At 40.3% G+C, this 25,350-nt stretch overlaps 3 protein-coding genes and 1 non-coding gene across 6 annotated transcripts in view; 2 read left to right on the top strand and 2 right to left on the bottom strand.

The window, feature by feature from the left end:
* The first annotated feature begins 370 nt into the window (after nucleotides 1-370).
* Nucleotides 371-4,859, top strand: fam78bb (family with sequence similarity 78 member Bb). The gene is made up of 2 exons (XM_016471738.1): nucleotides 371-967; nucleotides 4,337-4,859. The coding sequence occupies exons 1-2, from the start codon at nucleotides 705-707 to the stop codon at nucleotides 4,857-4,859; spliced, it is 786 nt and encodes a 261-aa protein (XP_016327224.1). The 5' UTR covers nucleotides 371-704.
* Nucleotides 4,860-5,895: 1,036 nt separating this feature from the next.
* On the bottom strand, nucleotides 5,896-12,432 carry LOC107676659 (UDP-N-acetylglucosamine transporter-like). 3 transcript variants are annotated; one of them, XM_016471289.1, is made up of 9 exons: nucleotides 12,191-12,432; nucleotides 11,968-12,100; nucleotides 11,084-11,306; nucleotides 10,339-10,493; nucleotides 10,135-10,257; nucleotides 9,867-10,041; nucleotides 7,956-8,074; nucleotides 7,642-7,775; nucleotides 5,896-7,501 (listed from the first exon to the last, which is right to left on the bottom strand). In XM_016471289.1, the coding sequence occupies exons 3-9, from the start codon at nucleotides 11,271-11,273 to the stop codon at nucleotides 7,411-7,413; spliced, it is 987 nt and encodes a 328-aa protein (XP_016326775.1). In that variant the 5' UTR covers nucleotides 11,274-11,306; nucleotides 11,968-12,100; nucleotides 12,191-12,432; the 3' UTR covers nucleotides 5,896-7,410. The 3 variants fall into 3 exon arrangements, with proteins under 3 accessions (XP_016326775.1, XP_016326757.1, XP_016326766.1); XM_016471271.1 differs by having other exon boundaries at nucleotides 11,968-12,432; XM_016471280.1 differs by lacking the exon at nucleotides 11,968-12,100 and having other exon boundaries at nucleotides 12,156-12,432.
* Nucleotides 12,433-12,655: 223 nt separating this feature from the next.
* LOC107676634 (neurogenic locus notch homolog protein 2-like) overlaps nucleotides 12,656-25,350 on the bottom strand; it is a 95,093-nt gene continuing 82,398 nt past the window's right edge. The window contains 18 exon segments of the mRNA XM_016471222.1: nucleotides 12,656-14,967; nucleotides 14,969-16,236; nucleotides 16,345-16,442; nucleotides 16,555-16,702; nucleotides 17,532-17,854; nucleotides 17,975-18,128; nucleotides 18,219-18,309; nucleotides 18,663-18,867; nucleotides 18,970-19,112; nucleotides 19,209-19,559; nucleotides 19,814-20,331; nucleotides 21,152-21,264; nucleotides 21,372-21,614; nucleotides 21,705-21,837; nucleotides 23,477-23,661; nucleotides 23,781-23,934; nucleotides 24,662-24,863; nucleotides 24,956-25,184. Of these exon segments, the coding sequence (XP_016326708.1) occupies nucleotides 14,727-14,967; nucleotides 14,969-16,236; nucleotides 16,345-16,442; nucleotides 16,555-16,702; nucleotides 17,532-17,854; nucleotides 17,975-18,128; nucleotides 18,219-18,309; nucleotides 18,663-18,867; nucleotides 18,970-19,112; nucleotides 19,209-19,559; nucleotides 19,814-20,331; nucleotides 21,152-21,264; nucleotides 21,372-21,614; nucleotides 21,705-21,837; nucleotides 23,477-23,661; nucleotides 23,781-23,934; nucleotides 24,662-24,863; nucleotides 24,956-25,184 (4,799 nt within the window). The 3' untranslated portion in view covers nucleotides 12,656-14,726.
* On the top strand, nucleotides 24,048-24,118 carry trnag-gcc (transfer RNA glycine (anticodon GCC)). The gene has a single exon. It is a non-coding gene; the product is annotated as a tRNA-Gly (tRNA).

The raw sequence follows: 25,350 nt of genomic DNA, 5'->3' as shown, positions 1-25,350 counted from the left end.
TGTTTACTGAAGGAATATACGCTATAACGGAACGTCAAATGTGGTTTGATCGAGAGCAACGCTCCGCCGAGTAACATACTTTTTCTCGCGGTCGTAAATCATGAAATACTTTGAAATGGTTTGTTGTTCCGAAAGCGCAAACATCAATCGAGAAAAACAGAATCGCGACCACCTACTGTTGAGGCGAGCGGTCTGCCACACCTGACTGTTTTTCTGCCTCCGGTTGTGACATGAAAACTCGGACCAGAAAGAAACGGGTGAAAGGGCGAAGAGCTGCAAAAGGCCATGTGGATTTGAAAGGGAACATATCAGATTGAAGTGGGAGCCCGGAACAATCCACAAGTCCGATCGCGACTGACAATCACAGGCATGAGGACACCAAAGATCAAGAGATGGTCGGAGGTCTTGCAACCTGTTGTTGATCCCGAGTAGACAGAGATTTGATGTTGATTATATCTAAATGGCAATGACTTGGGGGGGGGGACATGCTTTTGATTGACTGATTTATGTCTTGTTTCTTGATTTGTGTTTTTTAATTCAAATGTATTAATTTGAGAAGCAACTATATTGGGAGCCCAGACTGGACATGAGCATAGATTGACGCGTTTTTTTCGGGAATATAAAGGTATATTTATATTAGGGGGAAAAACACCCTTCATGGTTGGTTGGTTGGTTGGTTACCCTGATTCTGACCTTCTCCAGCCATGGGTTGCCTTCAGAGCGTCGTCTGCAAACCCCGGATTAAACGCGAGAACATCGTTGTTTACGATGCCTCTGCTACTATTGACCACTGCCCCACAGTAATCGAGGAGAATTCACCCATAGTGCTCCGCTACAAAACTCCGTACTTCAAGGCCTCCGCTCGGATAGTAATGCCGCCGATCCCTCGAAACGAGGCTTGGATGGTGGGTTGGATTCAAGCGTGCACTCAAATGGAATTCTACAACACTTATGGAGACCTCGGCATGTAAGCATAGCGCATGTTTTATGACTTAGTCTTGACCATAAACACACATCCTGATCTAAAATTAGGGAAATTTAGCCACTGATATTCAAGAAATCCTTTATGTGGGTCAACGCCAAATGAGGACGTCCAAGATGACAAAATCTCTTTAAAAAATAAATAAATACAAATAATAAATCTTAGGAAAAAAGTGCCAACTTCTTGGAAAATGTACCTAACCTTTGAGTCTAGGTTTCAGGCAAATTTACAAAACAGTTTATAACCAACAATTAACAACTCCAAAAACGTCAAGTAAAACCATCAATAATAAAAAACATGACTTGAGTCATGATTCATGAATATCAAGAGTTATCTTAAAGTTACACAATTTGTCTTAAACAAAAAGTTTTTGTTTTTTTCATAGTCAAATTACCTGAAAAAAAAGTGAATTTAATTTCTTTAAAAAATGTTGATCAATATTATGTTATGATTGATTAGATGGACAAACGTTATTTATATTAAATTACTTAAAAAAATAATTTTAAGTAATAGACTAATAAAACAATAAGATGAACAGCTTCAACATTTCCATTTCTATGATCCAGAATTTCAGTCCTTTAATTAAATTATTTTTTTGACTTTTTTTCTAATTCTCAGGAAAGTATTTTTACTTTAAGCCAAAAAAAAAAAAAATCAAAGTGGATTTAAATTAGAAATTGAAAACAGGTTTGTTATAGAAGTGGATGTTTAATGTATTTTAGAATATGTCATTTTAGAAAATGTCACTGACCCATCCGTCACTCTGTTAATGTAAGTAAATCTTCCATTTATATGTGGCACTTTGTTTAATTATGTCTTCAAATAGTGTAAAGGAGTGCACTGCACCAGTGAATTACATTCACAGAGAGTATGCATACATCAGCTCAGTGCCTGAGGGGAGGAGTGTTTGCACCTTCATCAGTCACTGCTCTTTCATTTATACTCCCACAAATGAGTTTCACAGCCTGTCACTAGATCAGACGGGAATAGAATAGCTGCTCTGAAACATCAGCGTGGTTGCACTAAACAGAGTTTTGTATCACAGGCGAACGCAATTACGTGCTCACTGCCTAATCTACAAATAAAGACAGAGCAGGAGAATGAGATAGAGACATTCTCACACCCACCCAACGAGCCCTGTGACGCGTGATGTGGGCCCTTCTGATGCTGCCTGGGGGGCCTGTCAGTGTGGAGGTGTGGACATGTGTGTGGGGGTGTGTATTACTGCCTGAGCGGGTGGTTGCGTGGGGTTTTCTGTGACAGATGGTGCCGTACTGAAGAAGAAATGCCAGCGTCGGGTCATACCTAACAACACCCAGCCACATTAACGTCCTCTCACACAGAGTCATTTTACACGGGCAGCTGGGACCCTCATAATGAATGTCATCCTTAACCCCAATTATCATTTGTACACTTGGACTCACCATCTTTTTACACTTATACAGTGATGGCCAAAATTATTAGAACATTAGTATTTTGACCAGCTAAAAAGTGGTTTTAAGTCAGTTATTTCTATCTTTTGCTGTAGTGTGTCAGTAGGAAATATCAGTTTATATTCCCAAACATTCATTCTGCCATTAATTGTAATAATGCAGTGAGATTTTTGTGCTCCACACAGAGATCTGATCTGATCATCATCAGTCTGTCTGGTAATTTTAAGTAATAGACTAATAAAACAATAAGATGAACAGCTTCAACATTTCCATTTCTATGATCCAGAATTTCAGTCCTTTAATTAAATTATTTTTTTGACTTTTTTTCTAATTCTCAGGAAAGTATTTTTACTTTAAGCCAAAAAAAAAAAAAATCAAAGTGGATTTAAATTAGAAATTGAAAACAGGTTTGTTATAGAAGTGGATGTTTAATGTATTTTAGAATATGTCATTTTAGAAAATGTCACTGACCCATCCGTCACTCTGTTAATGTAAGTAAATCTTCCATTTATATGTGGCACTTTGTTTAATTATGTCTTCAAATAGTGTAAAGGAGTGCACTGCACCAGTGAATTACATTCACAGAGAGTATGCATACATCAGCTCAGTGCCTGAGGGGAGGAGTGTTTGCACCTTCATCAGTCACTGCTCTTTCATTTATACTCCCACAAATGAGTTTCACAGCCTGTCACTAGATCAGACGGGAATAGAATAGCTGCTCTGAAACATCAGCGTGGTTGCACTAAACAGAGTTTTGTATCACAGGCGAACGCAATTACGTGCTCACTGCCTAATCTACAAATAAAGACAGAGCAGGAGAATGAGATAGAGACATTCTCACACCCACCCAACGAGCCCTGTGACGCGTGATGTGGGCCCTTCTGATGCTGCCTGGGGGGCCTGTCTGTGTGGAGGTGTGGACATGTGTGTGGGGGTGTGTATTACTGCCTGAGCGGGTGGGTGCGTGGGGTTTTCTGTGACAGATGGTGCCGTACTGAAGAAGAAATGCCAGCGTCGGGTCATACCTAACAACACCCAGCCACATTAACGTCCTCTCACACAGAGTCATTTTACACGGGCAGCTGGGACCCTCATAATGAATGTCATCCTTAACCCCAATTATCATTTGTACACTTGGACTCACCATCTTTTTACACTTATACAGTGATGGCCAAAATTATTAGAACATTAGTATTTTGACCAGCTAAAAAGTGGTTTTAAGTCAGTTATTTCTATCTTTTGCTGTAGTGTGTCAGTAGGAAATATCAGTTTATATTCCCAAACATTCATTTTGCCATTAACTGTAATAATCCAGTGAGATTTTTGTTTGCACAAGGAGTCTGACAACAGCCAGTGCTCCACACAGATCTATACTCATCATCCAGTCTGTCTGGAATGACATGAAGAAACAGAACAAACCGAGACAGACTAAATCCAGAAGAACTGTGGCAATGTCTCCAAGATGCTTCAAGAAACCTACCTGCAAAGCTACAGTACTGTTAAAAGTTTTAGGCATTTGTGTAAAAATGCTGTAAAATGAGGATGCTGTCAAAAATAATGTCATAAATAGATTTTCTGTATCAATTAACTTCTATTAACTAAATTAAATCAGCATCAGTTTGTTCTGTTTCTTCATGACATTCCAGACAGACTGGATGATGATGAGATCAGATCTCGGTGTGGAGCACTGGCTGTTGTCAGACTCCTTGAGCAAACAAAAATCTCACTGGATTATTACAATTAATGGCAAAATGAATGTTTGGAAACATAAACTGATATTTCTGACACACTAAGCAAAAGATACAAATAACTTATTTACCGTTTAATACAATTTTTTAGCTGGTGCACGAAAATACTAGTGTTCTAATCATTTTGGCCACCACTGTATAATTGTTTAACGTCTAAACATTAATTTCCACAGGTCAAGCTGGGAGCTGCCAGAGTTACGAGAAAGACTAGTGAAGGCCATCAGTGACTCGGACGGCGTGAGTTACCCATGGTACGGAAACACGACTGAAACTGTGACCCTCTCCGGCCCCACATCCAAGCCTTCCCGCTTCTCTGTCAGCATGAACGATAACTTCTACCCCAGCGTAACATGGGCCGTACCGGTGAGCGAGAGCAATGTGCCTTTGCTCACGCGGATCAAACGCGACCAGAGCTTCACCACTTGGCTGGTGGCTTTGAATATGGCCACACAGGAGAAGATCCTCCTACAGACAGTGAAGTGGAGGATGAAAGTGGACATCGCTGTGGACCCCTCCAAGCCGCTGGGCTCTCGGGCAAGACTCACCGGCCGGGTGCACCAGGACCAGCCCAAGGTGTTGACCCATATGGAGCCGATCCCTCCTAATGCTTTGGGTAAACCCAATGCTAATGATGCACAAGTGCTAATGTGGAGGCCCAAGCGAGGACCACCATTAGTGGTGATTCCCTCTAAGTAGCAGGTTGTGGCAAAACTTGAAGGTTTTTAATCAAAATAATCAATCTGCCTTAAATCCACACTGCTGCCTTTAAAGAGATACTTGGTTCTTGAACAGCCTTGGAGACGCTTAAAGGGACAGTTAATTCAAAAACTTTAACTCACCCTCACGTCACTCCAAACTTGTATGACGTTTGTTCCTTCTGTGGAACACACATGAAGATATTTTAAACAATGTTTTTGTCCATCCAATGAAATAAAACATTGGACCCATTGTTGGACCCATACACTGAATTTTTTTGCATTCCACAAAAGAAAGAAATTATAGTTTGGGTGAACTGTCCCTTTAATTTGATATTGACATTTGCCTTAAATTCTCAGACTCAAGTACAGGAGAAGAAACCATACTTCTGCTCTACATAAAGGGATACTGGACCAAAAAATAAAAATCCTGTCATAATTTACTCACTTTCATGTCGTTCCAAACCTGTATGACCAATACACACATACATATATATATATATAGTCTTAGACATTTCTTTTTTATTAGCGATACAATGGAAGTCAATGGGCTCCAACGTTGTTTGGTTCCCAGTGTTTTGCAAAACGTTCTTATGCAGAAGAAAGAAATGCAACCACATGAAAGTAAATAAAATGACAGAATTCTGTTTTTCCCCCCGGGTGGAGTATCCCCTAAAAGGCTGTTGAAATCATAGACTATTCAACTATTCACAGATTACTTAGCTACAACATTTTCTTTTAAAAGTTCTCTGTAAGTGTAAAATGTCTGAGCTACACAGAAGCCAGTCTTGCTCAGGCAGAGCAGCAAGCTATACATCCCAATTATAGATACACAATGTTGCAAAAGATAAGAAGCAGTTGTGCATGAATGTACGACTTCAGAAGGTCTACAGCTGAATTCAGCATTGCCTTTCAGTTCAATCAGTTTTCTGAAAGTTAATTTTGAAGGCAGCAGAAAGCTTTAACCATCAGATATGTTTGCTATTCAGCACTGCATAATTTAAGTAAGACGAGATGTAAGATTCTTAATTCCACTGAGCATAACCTGGACTGTGAATACTGCTGCAGTGGAAATGAGGGTATTTCGGCTGCTTAAATTTCTATGCTCTAAGCTTAAGAATGTCTGGAGCTGTCTACTAATTCACTCTTCTGCTCAACTGGGAGCGAGGGAATCGAGGGCGGGGAAGAAAGAGATTTGAACAGTGCTGCAAACACCGCTACTCATTAGAGAGGTGAAAACCATCCGGACCTTCCTACTGAGATAAACAAACATCCAGACACAAAAGCACAACAAACACTCAACCGCCTTCCTTATTGAAGCACCCTCCTCTTCCTCCTCTAGAGAATCCTGCGCCTGCACAAATGACAGTGGAGTGATTGTTTGATTAACAAAAATGGACCCAATCCGTTCGCTTTAAAGCATTAAAACCACTGGATTTGTATAAACTGAATTCATGATGCCAAATGGGATGTGCAGACTTAAAAAATGACCCAATGCTGGTCTTCAGAGGTCACCGTAGAGTTTATTGATTTTGAGGTTCAGTGTGTTCTGAAGGACTGGGGCAGCTAGAGTTGTCCTGACTGTAAAATCTATTTGCCTTTTTAATTAATTACCTTTTTCAAGCTGTGACTACATGCATTGTTTTTACACCTTTTGAAAAAAATGCCAAGCCTGTTCATTTCAATTTTGTGCTGCCCTTGTGAAAATGTGTGTACTGTTTAAAAACAAAAAAAGCTAATTATACACCTGATTTATTATTACTCCTCACCAGATACTAATATGGCTTCACATATAGTGCAAAGTCACTAAAAAGCACTTCCTTGCATATATAACAGAGTAACTCAAGTATTCTTTGTTGCCTGGTGACAGAGGTAGTAATCTGTAAAATAATCACAACATCCCACAAACGGACTGGCTGGCATCATCTTAAGTATTGTTATCATTTTCTTTATAATAATATCGAAAGTTTACATTCTATTCACAAAAGATCCCTTATTCCCTCAATTTCTACGGCACAGAAACTAACCCAGCAACTCAGTCAATTAAAATAGCATAAAATATTTTTTATGACTTGCAGTTTGAATAATGACACAAAAATACATGATGCAACGACCCCCTAAGTAACATCTATTGCAGAGTTTCTGCGAGATTCAAGTTTTATTTGTGGCAAATTACTGCAGGCCACTGTTGCGAATCAAAAGCAGCCATTGCCCTTTGAAGATGAACGGATATTAAATGGCCAAGAAAAGCCGAACAAGTTTTGTGCCATTTGAAAATGGCACGTTAGGAAGTGTTTTTAATCCATTACCCATTAATGTGATCAGCGCCGATTAATGTTTTTCACATAAAACAGGAGTTTCACTGAAACCAGAGACCCGGAGCATTTCTCCAAGTGTGCTTCAGCTCAGCACTGCACAGCAGTGGCCCAGCCTGTTATCCAACCTTGTATCAATCCTTTTTTCCTGCTCTCTACGCCTCCTCTCCTCTTCTCTGTCCTTCCACTCATTTCATCCTTTTGTTCCACTCCACTTTCACCTCGTCCATCCCCTTTTCATGCCCTGCTTGGGTTGGGTGCCGGCTTGCTCTCATAACCATAGAGAAACGTCGCCATTATGACTAATACTGTGCCCAGGAAGAACATACTGGACAGAAAAGAAGAACAAGTGGACTTTCAGTTTTCATTTCAATTAAATACCTTTTTTTTTTAATTATTTTTTTTACTTTAAATCAATTGAATTTAAAGCATTTATTGATCACAAGACATAAAAAATGTCCTTTTTACCTGGTAGGCTTAAAATCCTCAAGCCAGAAATATGAAATGAATGTGGAGAGGATAATTGAGAGTGATGTAGCAAAGCCTTTCAGTATGTTGTCAGCATACTTGATGACAGCAGCTATCACGAGCCCTCCAAGAGCCTGTGGGAAAAAAAATAAAAAATCAATTTATATTGTTGCACATTAATGCGTTGCAGGGGAAAAGCTCTTGTGTTGCTTCCTGTTAGCTGTTGACGATGAAGCAATTATCAGTACTGACTCCCATGTAAACTTGTTTGCCCTTCAGAAGTCTTGTACTAAAAAAAAAGTGTTCAAGCTCACCTGGAGAGCGACCACAATCCAGGTCAGCGTGTTGTAGCCCTGAAACATTCCGTGTTCTTGGACTCTGTCACCATCGTAGGCCAACATCCCGAAGATCCCAAAAAACAGGCCAAACATGCCTGCACACAGAAGACACAGAGGGCAAAACATTTAGTTTTGTTTTACATACAACAGCACTCGGCTATGTTTTTTTTTAAATAAATAAAGTAAATAGGATTGCAACTTAGTTACAAAATACATAAATTAATTATTAATTTATACACATATTTATATATTTCAATTATTAATTTATAAATACATTTATTCTCCAATTATAATTAAAACTGAACAAATATGAAATGAATTTAAAATCACAAACAGTAAATTAACGATTTCATCTGTACTACCATTCAAAAGTTTACTGCATTTTTTAAAAATAAAAAATAAAAAAAAAACAACAAAAAAAAGTGACAGTTAAACAGTTAAACAGTAATATTGTAAACCATTATTAGAATTTAAAATGTTTCTATTTTAATACAATTTAAATGCATTTTATTTTCCATGATAGCAAGGCTATTTCAGTAGCCATTAGTTCAGTTATCAGTGGCACAAACCTGTTTTGTTTTCTTTTTCTTTTCAGGATTCTTTGATGAATACAAAGTTAAAAAAGAACAGTGTTTATTTCAAATAGAAATCTTTTGTACTACTATAAATCTTTTACTGACACATTCGATGCATGTGTTCTTGCTCAATAAAAGTACTATTACTACAAAAAAAAAAAAATCTTACTGACCTTACATTTTTTGAACAGTAGCTTATAAATGCAAGTGACTAAATGAATGGCTCATTTTGAGAAAACTATGATAAACTTTGATATGATCAAATTATAGGTTATCACATTATGTTGGCACCCACTGAAGAACAGAGATGCTTTTTTGGCTCAGCTCATTATGATGAACAGAAGTTCACATTAGGAGGTGAATCACTACAGACGCTCAATTCACACATTGCCAGTTATAAATAAACCCTACACTGAGATTCCACATGGCAAGAATGAAAACACACACACATAAATATTAGCCTTAAATTCCTGAATGTCACCTTAGACTGCTTTGTGCAAGGATTTTGCTTGCTAAAAGAAATACAGATTATACAGATGGTTAACAGACTTCTAGTTTAAAAACAGGTTATGTGTGTCATCCTCTGCAGTGAATGGGTGCCGCCAGAATGAGAGTCCAAACAGCTGATAAAAACATTACAATAATCCACAAGTAATCCTCACAACTCCAATCCATCAATTAAGGTCTTGTGAAGTGAAAAGATGTGTGTTTGTAATAAATAAATTCATCAAGGCATTTTAAATTCAAACGGTCACTTAAGGTGAAAAAAGTCCATAATTCATAATAATGCTTTCTCTATTGAAAAAGTCCATCCCCTGTTGTCCTCTAACATCAAAATCCATCAACATGTTTGTTTAATGCCATTTATGACCGTTTTCACTTGATCTCTGCCTATTTCTCTCCTGATTCAGATGAGATGTTTTTTTTCACTGGAGGAAACAATATTATCAATAGAGGACTCGTATTTCAGATGGAAAGCAACAGTTTAAAGAAGTTTTTCGCGTCACAAGACAATTGATGGATTGGATTTGTGTGGATTACTGTGATGTTTTTAATCAGCTGTTTGAATTCTCATTTTGACGGCACCCATTCACTACAGAGGATCCATTAGTGACCAAGCGATGTCATGCTATATTTGTCCAAATCACTTTTGTTTTGATGAAGAAACAAACTCATCTACATCTTGGACGGCCTGAGGGTAGTAAATTTAAATTTTTGGATGAACTTTTTCTTAATGCATAACTGACCCTCTTTTAAATTCAATGGATGTTTAGTATAATATAAGAGCCATTTTCTTTATAAACATACTTACCAAGCTGGATGTTTCGGACCCAAACACTCTGCTTGGTCTCTTTAAGGATCTTCTCAAAGTAGACACCAGCAAACCCACTAGAGCAACAGGCCACCAACACGGCCCCCAGCCCTACAAACTGTGAGCCCGCAGTCAGCTGCTCTTTCTGTGGGTCTGACGGGGAGTCTGCTGGCCACTGTCCAAACAAACAAGCATAAATTACATGAATACATCAAAGACTATAACAAAAGTTTTTTTGGCAGGTAAACTCTAATCAAGGTATTTTTACTTGTACAAGTGCAATGCCGGCCATAAGAATCAGCAGAGACAACCACTGGTACACCCCGAGCCTGCGGCCCAGCATAGAAACCGAAAACAGGGCTGTGGTCAGGATTTTCAACTGGTATGTCACCTAGAAGTGTACAAGAAAAGAAAAAAACATAAGAATAATAGCCATAAAAATAAGGCAACTACTGGACAGATAGGGACTTACCTGGTAGGTAGCCGCATCAAGGTTGGACAGTGCTACATAAAGCAGGTTATTCTGTAGCGTGTAGATACCTGAAGGAATCGCCAGCTTCAGCGTGTCTATAGGTTTGTGTAGAATCTCCTGTCTCAAAATACTGCTCAGCGCTCGGCCGCTGTAACCTGTTTCACACAGACAGCAGTTACCCGGCAATAACGAATCAAACTCACAGCCATTCCTCCCAATGTAGATTTTCATTTCAAATAAATGCTGTTCTTTTAAACACAAAAATATTAAGCAGCACAACTGTTCTCAACCCTGATAAGAAGAAATGTTTCTTAAGCACCAATTCAGCATATTAGAATCATTTCTGAAGGATCACGTGACACTGAGATGCATTCAATAATATTTCACAATATTACGGTTTTCACTATATTTTTGGTTAAATAAATGCAGCTTTGATGAGCATAAGAGACTTCTTTCAAAACCATAAAGATCTTCTTTTTTTTTTTTACCAGTAGAAAGGTGAGTACCATAAAACTTTTGGAAGTAAATCTCAAAGGAAACAGACTATGCAAATGCAGCTATTTGTGTCACGCATCTCACAAACTTTAAATACACAGACAGAGATTGAATTTCTCACTGCATTCACAGTCACAGAAATGTGGATGACTTTCTAAGAACTAAAGTCTGACTACATTATTACTATGGTGCTTTCAGGAAAAGTTATCAAATACAATCTCAAGGATGAAGGAAGCCCCATGAAACTCACTATGATCTTTGAAGACAAGCCCCAAACAGGTGAGGATCTTGAGGAACTCTGCCACCACCACGGCAGAGGAGGCCAGGTAACGTAGCCCGTCACCCTGCAAGGTGCGCGAGTAACGCATGGTGAGCACCAGGGACGTGGTCTGGAACACCAGAATCCCCAGAGAGAGGTACTTCAGCTTGGCTGATGCCATGATGACAGCCTCTCACAAGGAGACCACGACAGACTGGGGTGACATGAGAAAGAAAGGGGCAAAGAGCAGACAGATGTTGAAATACAATGTTGTCCCAGCTGGGTCTGACAAGCAAGATGCTCTGTAAACATTAATGGCCATAAACAACAGCTATAGTGTCTTTAACCAAAAAATCAAATATTAACCCTGCAGTTTATTAAATTTAGGGCATTTAAAGAGATAGTTCACCGTCAAATGAAAAGTGTGTCAAGTCAGACATTATTCGCTCAGTGGAAAGACAAATTGACACCTTGGTCACCATTCAGTTTCACTGCATCTTTTTCTATACAGTGGAAGTCGATGGTGACTGAGGCTGTCATTTTGCTTTACATCTCCTTTTGTGTTTCAACGAAAGAAATACAGTAAACAACATGACACAAGAGGTGTAAATAATGACATTTATTACTTATAGTTAAAAAATAAAATTCAAAACTGGTTTTAAAAAGGAGAAAAAGAGTAAAATATTCTGCAACTTAAGCGTAAATAAAGTCAGCTGTTAAGAGTATTTACCATGGTATTTACGCATAAGTGGCTAAATGAATGTTAATTACTAAAAATAATTCAAATAATAAAACCAAACAGACGTTTAACATAAAACTATGATCCCACTTGGTAAAATAGCAGCAAATATCGCATTATATTTTCACAGTCTCACCTTTTCTGAAGACTAACGTTACCGCAAAGATCCGGAAGAGTTGCAGTTTGTGAGTAGGAGTTTGAATACAAACATAAACGTTAAAACCCCGTCAAAGATCCATCCTTCAAGATGGGTTCTGCATTAGTTGAATCTACACACAGTGAGTTAAATAGTTCAACACGGTCTTATTTTGACAGTTAACCTACACACTGCAGCTAAGCTATTATCTGAGGAAATCAACCGTTCTGGGTGTTCCTCGCGCATGATCATCTGCTATGTGTCCACCCATGCCGCATACCCTCATTCACCAAGAATGAAAATCAGACTGTGTCAAGTGAAGTGTAGAAAATCTTCCTATGAATCTCAACAATCTTGCAGTACTTCCTAGTCTTTTGTTTCGATCCTCATTGTGTCGTTGTCGCCACCTATCGGTTGGCGGACAGAGTGATGCGTGAACAGAGTGAACTGAACCTTGATTGAGAAGCGCGCATTCACCTGCTTTGCATTGCATTTATTAGTTTCCGTTTTTGATCTTTGTAATAAAATGCCCTTTGCACGCTTTCCTTTTGCAAGTAGTGGACAATTGTAACACTAATATCACTCAACCTAATAAATAAATATATAACAATTAGGATAGATAGATAGATAGATAGATACATAGATAGATAGATAGATAGATAGATAGGGACTCATTCATTTAGCCAGATCAGTTTGTAAAGGTTTTCCTTTATTTGTGTTTCATCTCTATTTTAATCATCAACTGTCTTGGATTATTTCCAATACACAGTTGTTGTTGTTGTTGTTTATTTTTTATCACAAATCGTAATCTATAAAATACTAAGATGAAACATTTACTTCATTCTAGCATACTGTATTGCATATATTTGGTGAACAGGAAAAGAAAGTACAATATGGCATAAAAAACCCAAAACATAAAATGATACACAGCACATATAAAAAAAAAGCTTAGCATAACATTTGGGTGAAGATACAATGTTCCAAAACCGTTGCTTTGATCTTTATTTGGTGGACTAACATCCATTGAATTCCTCAGATTTCAATACACTAAATATCATACTGTTGAAGGGCCCTTAAGTGCTACAGGATATCAAATGTTTCCAAAAAGAACATGCCATATGGAGCCTATAGTACATAAAGGTTTCTATTTGCATAAGCAGACTCTCTTAATATTGACCTTGAGCTCACACAATATCACTGATCCACCCACCTGCACAAATACAGCATACCGGAACTTCATAAGACCTTTGACAGTATTTCATCACCACTCTGGCTAATGTATGCATGCATCTCTAAATACTATTATGAGTGTTTATTTTGTGTTTTAGAGACCCAGGGGCTTTATTGTGCAAAACACATTTAAAAAATGTGATTGTACTAATCAGTTTTATAAAGCTTTGCTCAAAAACACAAAACAGAAAAAGTGAAACAGCACATTTAGATTGTATAAAGTATTATTTCTAAATTACCAAGTGATTCATACGGTTGCACAGACAGGCTGATTGTATTTAGGATGAAGGAAATACATGACATGTATTTAAAACTCATGTAAATAAAAGATACAACTTCAGAACAAGTTAAACTGCTCAGAATATCAATATACAGTAACACAAAAAAGTCAGAACAAAACAAATACAATAGTAACAATGGTTACAAAGATGTTGTAAAAGGCACTGATAATATTATGTATAAACGTTTAGTTTTCCGAAAGGCTCACGCGGCTTGATGATGGCAGCTGGAATTCCTCTTCAAACCTCTGTCATGTTTGTGCGGCCACTGAATACTGCATACCATTTCAAAAGAAACAAAGTGGAACCCATTCGTTTTTACACACCTCCTTCTACCTCTCTTAATCATTGGCAAGGCAAAGGATAAACCGTAACAGACAACAAGGAAATATCATAAAAATGTAACATTTAACTATTTACACCACAGTTTAGCTCTGAACCACACATGAATGAATGAGATGTATGTGTAGCACATTCATGTTACCAATCGCAAAAAAGTACCACCAATTCATTTAAGAAGCATTTCATTACAACATTTTTTCATTACATTTCACTACAAAAAAAATAAAATGCAGGTTGATCTAAAAAAATGAGAACACATGAAAGCTGACCCATTATATAAAAATATTAAATTATCAGTTAAAAGCATAGCTCACCAATAAACTCTGATGTACTTTCAAACCTGTATGACTTTCTTCTGTGGAGCACAAAAGAAGATAATTTGTTTTTCTTCATACAATGAAAGTCAGTGGGGTTCAAAATAACCTTAAACCATTTGACTTCATTGTATGGACATAAAAAGGAAAAAAAACATTTTTTTTTAAACATTTTTAAAAAATATCTCCTTTTGCGTTCCACAGAAGAAAGTAAGTCATTCAGGTTTGGAACAACAGAAGAGTGTTGTGTGAACTATCCCTTTAATGTTGGTACCAACTAAGCATATCTGGTTTTTAATATCAACAAAAATGATCAAAAAAAGACGGCAGATTAAATGAGAAAATTTCCTTCAAATTGTAAAATGTTTGACTAAATCTTGAAATAAATTTCCCCAAATTGGGGACGGTAACCACAATCGAGACTCCTTAGTTTGGCACTGTGATTGTCCATTGGTAACAGTGCCTTAGATCGTAGACGGCCGTTAACAGGATTCCCGGGTTGTTAAAGCTGTTTCTCTCTTTTCTGTTTAGACCGGGGCTTCTGTGCGATGAAATATCCAAGTTAATGGGAATTTACAATATGCAAACTTCAAAGTCAACATGCAGAGCATAATAAAGACTGGAGAAGAATGGAGAAAGGATAAATGGCCACTCCTCTGGCAGCTGAAGAGAGAGTCAAACAAAGCAGCCGTGCAATTAAACTCCCGAAGGTCCTACGCATACACACTGCTGCGCTGTGACTGCTGTGACTGCGTCGGCTGCACAGCCTGTGACGGGGGCTGCAGCTGGGCTTGTTCGGGAATGTGTGTGTGGCAGGAAGGAGGCAGTGTGTGGGGGTTTCCTAGAGGGGTGGGACTTGTTGTGACATCGGACCAGTCTGAGTTGGAGTGGGGCGACGAAGAGGACCAGGGGTCGGGTGATTCAGGCGAAGGAGTGAGGTAGGGGTGTTCGCTGGGATTGTGTGCAGGATGACCGGGGGTGGTTCCCTCAGAGCCGGCGGTGGCGTAGCTGTGCTGGGAAGGTGGCGTTGGATATTTATCCACGGGGCTCTGGCGTGGCAGATAGGAAGCTACTTGTTGTGCTTGGCTCTCAGGCAGCCCGTGAGGGAGTGCGTGGTTGTGACCGTGGGGGTGCGGAAGGGTATGCGACAGGCCGTGCTGCATTCCCACATCAGGCATGGGGTACATCATACTCTGGTTACAGTGCAGGTGCTGACTTTGTGCCTGATTTTGCCCCTGTGCCTGCATCTGCCCCTGTTGCGCCTGCTTGAGGAGGCTCTGCCCGTTGCCTGCCGCCATCATTTGGAAGGTGACAATGGGTGGCAGCTGTTCACGGCTCATGGTGACGTTCATCGGGGTGAGCATGCCCGGGCTGTGGTGCTGCTGCATGCTGGTGTGGCCCGCGCTCATCTGGTGGGGTGGCATGAGGCCAAACATGTGGCCATTGAAGCTGTGTTTGGCCAAACCCACCCAGCTTTGCTGCTGGCCCAACATGTGACTCACAGGAGGCAGCATGGGCCTCACGGATGGGGTGCTGAGCAAAGGGGGAGAATTCGCCATGCTGGTGGTGGCCACTGCCTCTCCGGCGTACGAGTGTGGAGACTCCAGGGAATCCACAGGTGACATGGTGACCGAGCTCTCTGAGAGGCCGCCAGCTGCTTTGGTGACATTTCCGCTGGCTCCTGCCACCGCCACAACATTCGGTCCCTCTCCTCCGGCCGGCTTCTTCCGCCTCTTCGCCTTCATTTCTTTTAGATCTTTGGCTGTCCCAGCTCCAACAGTGTTTGCTTTTCCTCCTGCTCTGCGATTCTTTTTGCCCTGTGGTCCTGGACGCATGCCGATCATGAATCCTGTGCCATTTGTCCCACAGACCATGGAGGAGTGTCCCCCGCCGTTGCCCACATGGTTAGGCCCAGAATGTGGGCTGTGCACCAGGTTGTACTGGTCCAGCAGACGCACAATGTCGTGATGCATTCGTTCTTGCGCAGTATCACGAGGCAGGCGGTCTAGGTGGTCGGTGATATCACGATTTGAATAATGATCTAGGAGAACTTGGGCTGCTTCAAAGCTGCCCTCCCTGGCAGCCAGGAACAAGGGGGTCTCCTCCTACATCACAGAACAAACAAAACTGAAGTGTTTGGCTGACACACAAAACATCTGTGCACTCGAAAAGTGATTAAACACGCACATAAACAAATAGACATGAATGAGTACCTTGTTGTCCTGCATGTCTCGATTGGCTCCATTCTTGAGTAGCACTAAAGTGGCGTCTACATTATTAACAGCAGCAGCCCAGTGCAAAGCTGACTTGCCTGAGGATAAGATGAGAGCGATGAGATTAAACCATTTTATGTCTAGAATTTCTTTCCATTTATCGACAACGTTCTTTACTATGATGTATGTTCATATAGGTTTTCATCTTACCATGGTCATCCACAGCATTGACATCTGCATGGCAGTGCACCAGTTCCTCCACCATGCCCTCCACTGCCAGTCTGGCTGCCAGGATGAGTGGTGTGGTGCCGTCATTCATACGGGCATCAAGATCCGTGGCACGGTTACGGATGAGAATCTGGTGTTCAAAAACACAATAATGATTGGTATGTGCACACAAAAACTCACACAAAATTTTTTCACAAACCCCGAATAGAGAAAGAAATTAAAAATATACTATCTGCAAACTACAGTTGTCTGTGTGTATATAAATCCATGAACATTTTTCCACAATGCATGAGAACTGCCCACAGAAGAGATATTCAGGAAATAACCAGAAGATCCAATCAAAAACTAACAAAACAGGACCCAGATCAGCTAAAAAACAATTTATTAAACAAAAACAATTACATGACAATATTATTTTTTTTTAATTGGTGGATAACAATATATTATGATATACACATTTTAATGTAAAAGTGAAAAATACTGAAAAATATAATTCCCACAGTGAAAGTAGACTGATCACAAATTTATTTTCCCCCAAATATATAAATAAATAAGTATATAATTACTGTTATAAATAATGTTAAAATAAATACTGTCTTAATAGTTTTTTCTATTATATCAAAAAATAAGAAAAATATTTGTATAAAGATGTACTATTAAAGAGCATAAAGATCACTATTAAAGAGCACTTTCTAGGTAATTATTATATATATATATATATATTTTTTTTTATTTTTTATATATATATATACTTTTAATATTTTAGAGCTGTTGTATAGCTCAACTGTATGTTAGTCACTATAGATATTTGCATGACTTATTTAATAATTTCCTTGAGCTTTCAAGGCATGGATGTCACAAGTTTAAATTGCATTGATAATTTCCATGACTCTGGAAAACCTGTAATTTATGATGAAGTTAGCCTTAGCAGGCATATGAGTAGAAGCACATTCCCTCACCTGAAAGACTCCTTGGGCATCTGCCGCCACGGCCGCATGTAGAGGGGTGCGGCCCATGTTATCATGAGCATTGGCATCAGCACCAGCATCCAGCAGTCTCTTGGCGGCATCAGCTCGGGCATAACGTGCAGCGAGGTGAAGGGCAGACTCCCCGGTGCGATCTGTCTGGGCATTGAGTGATGCACCCTGGCCAATTAAGTCAGTTATGACGTTTGTGCCAGGCTCGTCAGCGCCACTTTCCTCCTCCTCATCTCCCAGCATGCTGCCACAATCGGGGCTGCTGCCACTTCGTAGAGATGCCAGCATGAGAGGAGTGAAACCATCTATGAGCATGAAAGAGAATACGGAGTAAGTCAAACTTTTTAAAAGGAAAACAAGAGAGTGAAAACCTTCTTTCCTCATCTACTCAGATTGTGAGTAAGAAAGAATCTTAGTCTGTTAACCTGGTCCTTTAACATTGACATCCAGGCTGTCCATGTCTATGTCCGCCTGAGGGGGAGTGAGTGTGATGTCCGCGGCTTTGTGATGCTGCAGGGTCCACTCTCTCCTGTCCACTCCTCCATCCACTCCAACAGGAAGCAATGGCTTATCCTCCATCTGTGAGGTTGGAGGGGTCCATTCAGATTGATCATAAACAAAGGGATCTGTTACTGTCATCTTCAGGGCTGTGGAGGTACCGTCTCTTACCCTTGGTTTTTTAGATAGATGATCCTCCTCTGACCAATGATGGGTAGAACTGCCATCCATCAGCCCTCCATCCTGTGGTTTCTGCATGCTCCTGAAAGAAAGTGGAGGATACAGAAAAAAGGGTTCACTTAAGATGCCACCTGAAATCAACAGATTTACAGAAGCAAGTAAAAAAGATTCAGGGTGTTGTTGCTTTTAAAGCATCATATATTAATTTCATCACATAAGTGCTAAAAAACTAAAGAGATAGGAAATGGCCCACTCACACATTTTAAATTATAATAGATGTGTATAATGTGTTAAATGTATAATATACATAATATATACAATATCAGTTGAAAGCACACTGTCACATTATTCCTACTTATTAATCAGGAACTTCCGATGGCAACATGAAGGCAGCAAATATCTTGAGATCATTGTGGAGTTCAGGCGCACACTTACTTCATGCCAAAATCATCCTGTCCCACTGGCTCCCTCCGTTTGCTGTCTTTCTTTGCCAGAAAGCCATCAGGAAGCCATAAAGTCCCATGCTTGCGTTTACGCTTGGCAGCCAACACACCCAGCAACAAAATCAGCATGATGATAGCTGCAGCCACAGCAACCAGGTACAGGAGAGGAGGCATGGGGTGTACTGAATCTTTATCGCCTGAGGTGGAAGAGGATGGTTAACAAAGTTTATAAAGAGAGAACAACACAGTGAAAACCACAATTCCTTTTTGCTAGGACCCTGTTTTACTAGTTCACTTACTGCCCACAGAGTAGACGGGGTACGGCAGCTCTGATTTCAAGTACTCGGCAGCTATGAAGGCTGCAGCCTGGTCTGCACTGGAGATGCATTCGTCCGAGTGCTGAGAACACCGTCGATTGTCAATCTCCAGGTGAACCTTTGATCTAAACCAAGGAGACATCCAAAACCATGTTAATTTATACAAGCACAACAACATGAAGGTAAACAACAAAATGTTCATTTCTGGGTGAGGAACATACCCAATAACCTCCCTCTCCAGCTCTCGTTTTCCACGTTGCTTCATAGTGGCAATATTGTTTTGAATTTCGTCTTCCTCATTTCCATAGTATGGGTACACCATAAGTCTCTTATGCTCATCCAGCTTAAGTCTCAGGTTGGTGTGCAGCAGTGTCCCCAAAGAGCGCAGGAAACCCTTAAGGTCACCCAAAAGCTCCTCGGGCTGCAGCAGCACCACGATCACCAGTGTACCATCAGCCAGCTTGGGAGGAGTATCTGTGGCACAGTCCAGACCATCCCAGCCACATGCTTCTGTGTTGCAGCCCTGGTTACAATGACCATTGGCGTAATGATCTGCACAGTATCTGTCATATCTAAGGAGAAATTAGGTTAATAAATATGTATTATTATATATAAAATGGAAATATTATGTAAATATATATATTTGGGGCCTGTAAGATTTATTTTTGTCTATAAGTCTATGTTCACCAAGACTGAAATTATTTGATCAAAAATACAGTAAAAACAGTAACATCTACATCTAAATGTTTTCAAGCATTATCTTTGCAAGTTTCTCAGAGAAGAGCAGTAATCCTCTAGAGTGAGAGAGATACATTGGGACACATACTTGCAAGTGCTCGGGCCCGTCGAAGACCCTTTCTGGCATTCAAAGCTGTCAAAGAGGCAGCCTGCATTGTCGCACTCTGGGTCACAGCGGCCATTATGGAATAACTCCCAGCAGGGTACGGAGGCTGTGCAGTTCTTCCAGGGCTTGTCCCAGTGCAGCGTACAGTCGCCTCCATCCCACTCACATTCTGGGGTCCTACATTGTGGGTCACACACTTTGTCTCCTGCCCGCTGTTCGCACTCCAAATATGGGCAGGAAGGTTTATACGTTTGACAGGTCGGCCCACTGAAGCCAGGTGGACACTGGCAGCTGAACTTGTTAGAATCATCTGGCATACATCTGCCACCGTTTTGACACATGCAGCGGTTTGTGATGCTCTCGCAGTGCGGTCCGGTAAAACCCTTTGGGCAGCGGCACTGCGGGCGACCCTTTATCTCCACGCACTGTCCACCATTTGGACAGTGCAAACTGGCACAGGAGAAGATCTCAAAATCACCACAGTTGAAGCCAGTGTAACCCTGAAAGAGCCACACAGAGGCTGTTAGACCCCAAAAATAAAGCAAATCATGGTGCTACCTTACAACGAAATGACTGGGGGCTAGTAAAAGAGCAGCAGTGAGTGAAAGAAGAGTAAAAGACGAGTTAAGAGGGAATCAGACTTTCACTTCATACCTGATTTATGCAGCTTCAGTCTTTAGTGCAAGCATGAGAATAAGGAGAGAAACAAGCAGCCTTGAGAAAAGGAAACATTTTCACTCAAAGCAAAGCTAATGCAGCCATTAAAGGCTGTAAAAGAAATGTCGGAAAGCACAGCAAGAGACATATTAGTCATTAAAATACCCTCCTCCTCTCGGAGAGCAGTTAGTGAATATTGAATAAAGGCTTTATGTATTTACCAAAATAGGGAATGCTACACAGTACAGCAAAAATGTAATTGCTTGCGCATGCACACATACATACTAGCATTCAAAAGTTTAGGGGTCAGTAAGATTTTATTTCAAAAATAAATGCTGTTTTTTGTTTTCTATTCATCAAAGAATCCTTAAAATTAAGCAGCATAACTGTTTTCAACAGTGATAATAAGAAATGTTTCTTGAACATCAAATCAGCATATTAGAATGATTTCTGAAGGATATTGTGACACTGAAAATTGCTGAAAATTCTGCTTTGCATTCACAAGAATAAATTACATTTAAAAAATATTAAAATAACTTTGCTTAATGTTAATTTTACTGGTTTTACTGTATGTTTGATCGAATAAGAGACTTAAAAAGCTTTAAAAAACCCAAACTTTTGAATGGTTGTATACACACATATAACTACTAACTCTGCACTTACAGGTTGGCAGGTACAGGTGTATCCATGTAATGAACTCGTGTTCATGGCACATCTGCCGTTGTTGTGGCATGGCTTGGACTGGCACAGATCCACCATTAACTCACAATGTTGCCCTACAGGGGGACGGAGAGCACAGAAGTGCGTAAGAAAGAAAATAGTTCATTTGAACCACTTTAAAATAGCTAGTATGATAATCTCTGATTCTAAAATAAGACCTCACCAGTATAACCGAGACGACAGCGGCACTGATAGTTATTGGTGAGCGGCACACAGTCAATGGTGCCGGATGGATGGCAAGGTCCAGAAAGACACTCGTTCACATCTCCCTCACAATGCTCTCCAGTGAAACCAGGAGGGCAGGAGCAAGTGTACCGCCCCACACCATCCACACACTGGCCGCCATTCTTACAGCGTGCGCCAAACTCTGGGGCACATTCATTCACGTCCACCTCACACTGCAAACCTGCACAACAGAGAAGACGTGGTAAAGGGACATTTACACATCAGTGTAACATCTGAACATTAAACATACTGCATTAAGAATCAGTCATACCTTTGGTGCCAGGAGGACATGCACAGGAGAAGCGGTTGATCAAATCAATACAGGTACCTCCATTGCGACAGGGATTCGACTGGCACTCATCAACATCATATTCACAGTTCACGCCCTGAAAACCTGCTTTACACTAATAGAGAAAGTGAAGAGGTTTAGATAATAAAAGATAAATAGATTTCTCTATTGTATATTATTTCTATATATACTACTGTTTAAAAGTTTAATGTAATTTATTCCTGTGATGGCACAGCTCAATTTTTCATCACCTATTACATCATCCAAGTCTTCAGTGTCACATGATCTTTCAGAAATCATTCTAATATGGTGATTTGGTGCTCAAGAAACATTTCTTATTTATAATGTTATTAATGTTGAAAACAGTTGTGCTGCTTAATATTTTTGTGGAAACCGTGATAGATTTTTTTTCCAAGATTCTTTGAATAGACATTTAAAAGAAATTGTAACATAAAAGATACGTCTTTATAATTTCACTGTATTTACTAGTGCTGTATTCGATACAACGATACGACGATGTATCGTCACAGAGATTTGACGATACCGATACAGCTGGCCCTGTATCGATATTGTGGCACGTGTGCAGCAGTGGACCGCGCTTAATTTAAATACAAGAACAAAGTTTAAAATTGAGTAGAAAAGTGCGCGGTTTCTAAAAAATAATGAATAGCGCATAATATATAGGCTACAACAAGGTTTAATCTGGCCGCAGAGGAACACAACTGGGTTGCCTGATATAAAGAGACGTAATCCCCGAAACAGAGCTTCCCACTTGCGCAATACGGAAATATCTGCAAAGTGTGCTACTTATTTGTCAACCTGGCAACCATGTGCACGCGCTCTCTCTCTACTGTGGATAAACGCGCTTGCTTTCTGATGACACCGGTAAGATTGCAGTTTAGCGATCTCCACTTCAATATTCTATTCTCAGAAAAGTGTAATTCATCAAGTGTTCATTTATGAGAGAGAGAGAGAGAGAGAGGCTGTGTATGTAAGAATTACCACCGTTTAGCCTCGTTTCTCTATTAACAGAGGCTTTAATTCCTTTAGAAACAATGATGTTACCATCTCCTTGTTGAGAAAGATAATGTAGCTCTTGAGCGATTAAGCTATTTAGTTGATAAAATTGCGGGGCAGCACTGAGAAGTTTGTTCCTGAATGTCTGAGTGCAGCTGCAACGTGATCTGCGTGAGTGACTGAGCGTGTGTGTGCGTTAGATACAGTGAAGACAGCACATTAGTTTAGAACTCTTCTCATTTTTATTTTTTAAACGTAGAGAGTATGTTAATTTGTGCAATGATAACCTACCAGCAATGTAAATAAGATGTTTTAATATATTAGAATGAGTAGCCTACATTACAATATAAATTTATTAGAAAAGAGTACATTATTATTTATGGGCTTAAAAACAAGATGCAAACAATTAGAATATTGTACCGCGTGGGGAGTGCCCAATGTAAACATGAAACATATGCCATTACCTATATTGTGACAGAGGTCACCTGCCTGCTCTGACAATAGTTAGAAATGGCACTATAGTATGCAGTGTTTAATAACTGTTAACAGCTGTTTTACTAAATTCTGCTGAGGTGAAATTCAGTGCAGTCCTGTATCGTGATACGTATCGTATCGTGGCCAGTCTGTATCATGATACGCATCCTATCGTGACTTTGCTGGTGATACACAGCCCTAGTATTTACCCCAAACTTTTGAACAGTAGTGTATATCAATGTTAGTAAGTCAGATTGGTTTACCTTGCAGTCATATCCACTCTGGTAGTCCAGACAGGTCCCTCCATTTCTACAGGGGTTGGAAAGACATTCATTCACCTCGTCCTCACAGTAACTGCCCATATAACCTCTCTGACACATACACTGGTGTGTGTTGTCTTTGTCGATACACCGCCCTGCGTGCTTACACACCATGTCCACCGCCACACCTGGAGCAAATCAGAAGTTACATTAAGAATTCAACCAAACCTACAGCTGAATCTCCATTACATTTTGCTGCATTTCAAAACAGTTACAGTGAAATTAGTCACTCTGTCTAATCTCTCACCCTTGTTTTTGGCAACAGTCTGACAGGACATATTCGGGATGTCACAGTACAGGCCTGTCCAGCCATGCTGACAGCTGCATCTCCAATCCATCTCCTTCTGGATGCATGTGCCTCCATTCAGACACTTTATATGACTGCACACGTTCACCATTGACTGCAGAATGAAACAGTCAGAGAAATGAACTAAACTTTAATCTCTGAACATTCACCTACTGACAACCAAACTTCAACACAGGACAAGAATAATTTTATTCATTGCATTTATAAGCATTGGTGGTTCAGTGGTAGAATTCTCGCCTGCCACGCGGGAGACCCGGGTCCGATTCCTGGCCAATGCAAGAACAGCCTCGGGGAAGAACAGCCTCGGGGAAGTCGTGGCCTAATGGTTAGAGTCGGACTCGTAACCCAAAGGTTGTGGGTTCGAGTCTCGTACCGGCAGGGATTGTAGGTGGGGGGAGTGAATACAGCGCTCTCTCCCACCTTCAATACCACGACTGAGGTGCCCTTGAGCAAGGCACCGTACCCCCAACTGCTCCCTGGGCGCCGCAGCATAAATGGCTGCCCACTGCTCCGGGTGTGTGTTCACGGTGTGTGTGTGTTCACTGCTGTGTATGTGCACCTTGGATGGGATAAATGCAAAGCACTAATTCCGAGTATGGGTCACCATACTTGGCCACGTCACGTTCACGTTCATTTTTTTTTTTTTTATTATTATTCCAACTGAGTGTCTAGTATGTATTTACTGAGATAAAGAATATTTCATGTTTTAATGGCAGTTAATTAGCAGACAGTCCAAAATGTAGACTTAAATCAACATCTAGTCATTGAGCAACATCAGACTGTGTGGGTTTGCAATCTAAAACTGAATGGACAGTTTTTACCTCGCAGGTTTTTCCATTATACATCAGTGGGCAGGTGCAATGGAAAGTCCCCAGGCCGTCTATGCAGATGCCACCATTTTTACAGGGATGAGAGTCACACTCATTCAGTTCATACTGGCAGAACTGACCCGAAAAGCCATGCCGACAGCGGCAGGTGAAACGGTTAATTCCATCCACACACGTTCCATTGTTGAGACAAGAGCTATGGAGTAAAAGAGAGAGAGAAAATGAATACGCATATATATGATACAATAAAATAAAAGAATACCTGGATCATTTATATGGAAATCGTACGTCTCAGTGCAATCTGGGATATCACGTTCACAGTTGATGCCGTCATAGCCAGGCGGGCACTGGCATGTGTAGCTGTTCACGTAATCAGTGCAGCGACCTCCATTCCAGCAGGGATTGCTAGCGCACTCGTCCACTTCCTCCTCACAGCGCTCACCATAGAAACCAGCTCTGCACTCGCACAAGAACCGGCCCACTTTATCAACACACGTACCCCCATTACGACATGGATCTGGAGAAGAGAGCAAAAATTCAAATTATTGGGTTTTTCAAGTTGGGATCCAAAGACCCCTAGTAGGCCACAAATGAGTTGACATTAAAAAGATTTTACAAAATTAATTTTTAGGGCTGTCAAAGGTTAAAATGTTGAGCAAAGTATTTTGTAAATTTGTTTTATA

This window comes from Sinocyclocheilus anshuiensis, unplaced genomic scaffold (assembly GCF_001515605.1).
Source record: "Sinocyclocheilus anshuiensis isolate Anshui unplaced genomic scaffold, SAMN03320099.WGS_v1.1 scaffold1403, whole genome shotgun sequence".
Taxonomy (NCBI): Eukaryota; Metazoa; Chordata; class Actinopteri; order Cypriniformes; family Cyprinidae; genus Sinocyclocheilus; species Sinocyclocheilus anshuiensis.
This window is presented reverse-complemented; position numbering and strand designations above follow the sequence as displayed.

What these genes read in the sequence shown, in the direction of transcription:
- LOC107676659 (XM_016471271.1), bottom strand. Translation starts at nt 11,273, where the DNA reads ATGGCATCAGCCAAGCTGAAGTACCTCTCTCTGGGGATTCTGGTGTTC. An exon ending in GCTTGTCTTCAAAGATCATA is followed by an intron (nt 10,494 to 11,083) that starts GTGAGTTTCATG and finishes TGTGTGAAACAG; the next exon opens with GTTACAGCGGCCGAGCGCTG. An exon ending in TTGATGCGGCTACCTACCAG is followed by an intron (nt 10,258 to 10,338) that starts GTAAGTCCCTAT and finishes GTACACTTCTAG; the next exon opens with GTGACATACCAGTTGAAAAT.
- fam78bb (XM_016471738.1), top strand. Translation starts at nt 705, where the DNA reads ATGGGTTGCCTTCAGAGCGTCGTCTGCAAACCCCGGATTAAACGCGAG. An exon ending in ACTTATGGAGACCTCGGCAT is followed by an intron (nt 968 to 4,336) that starts GTAAGCATAGCG and finishes TAATTTCCACAG; the next exon opens with GTCAAGCTGGGAGCTGCCAG.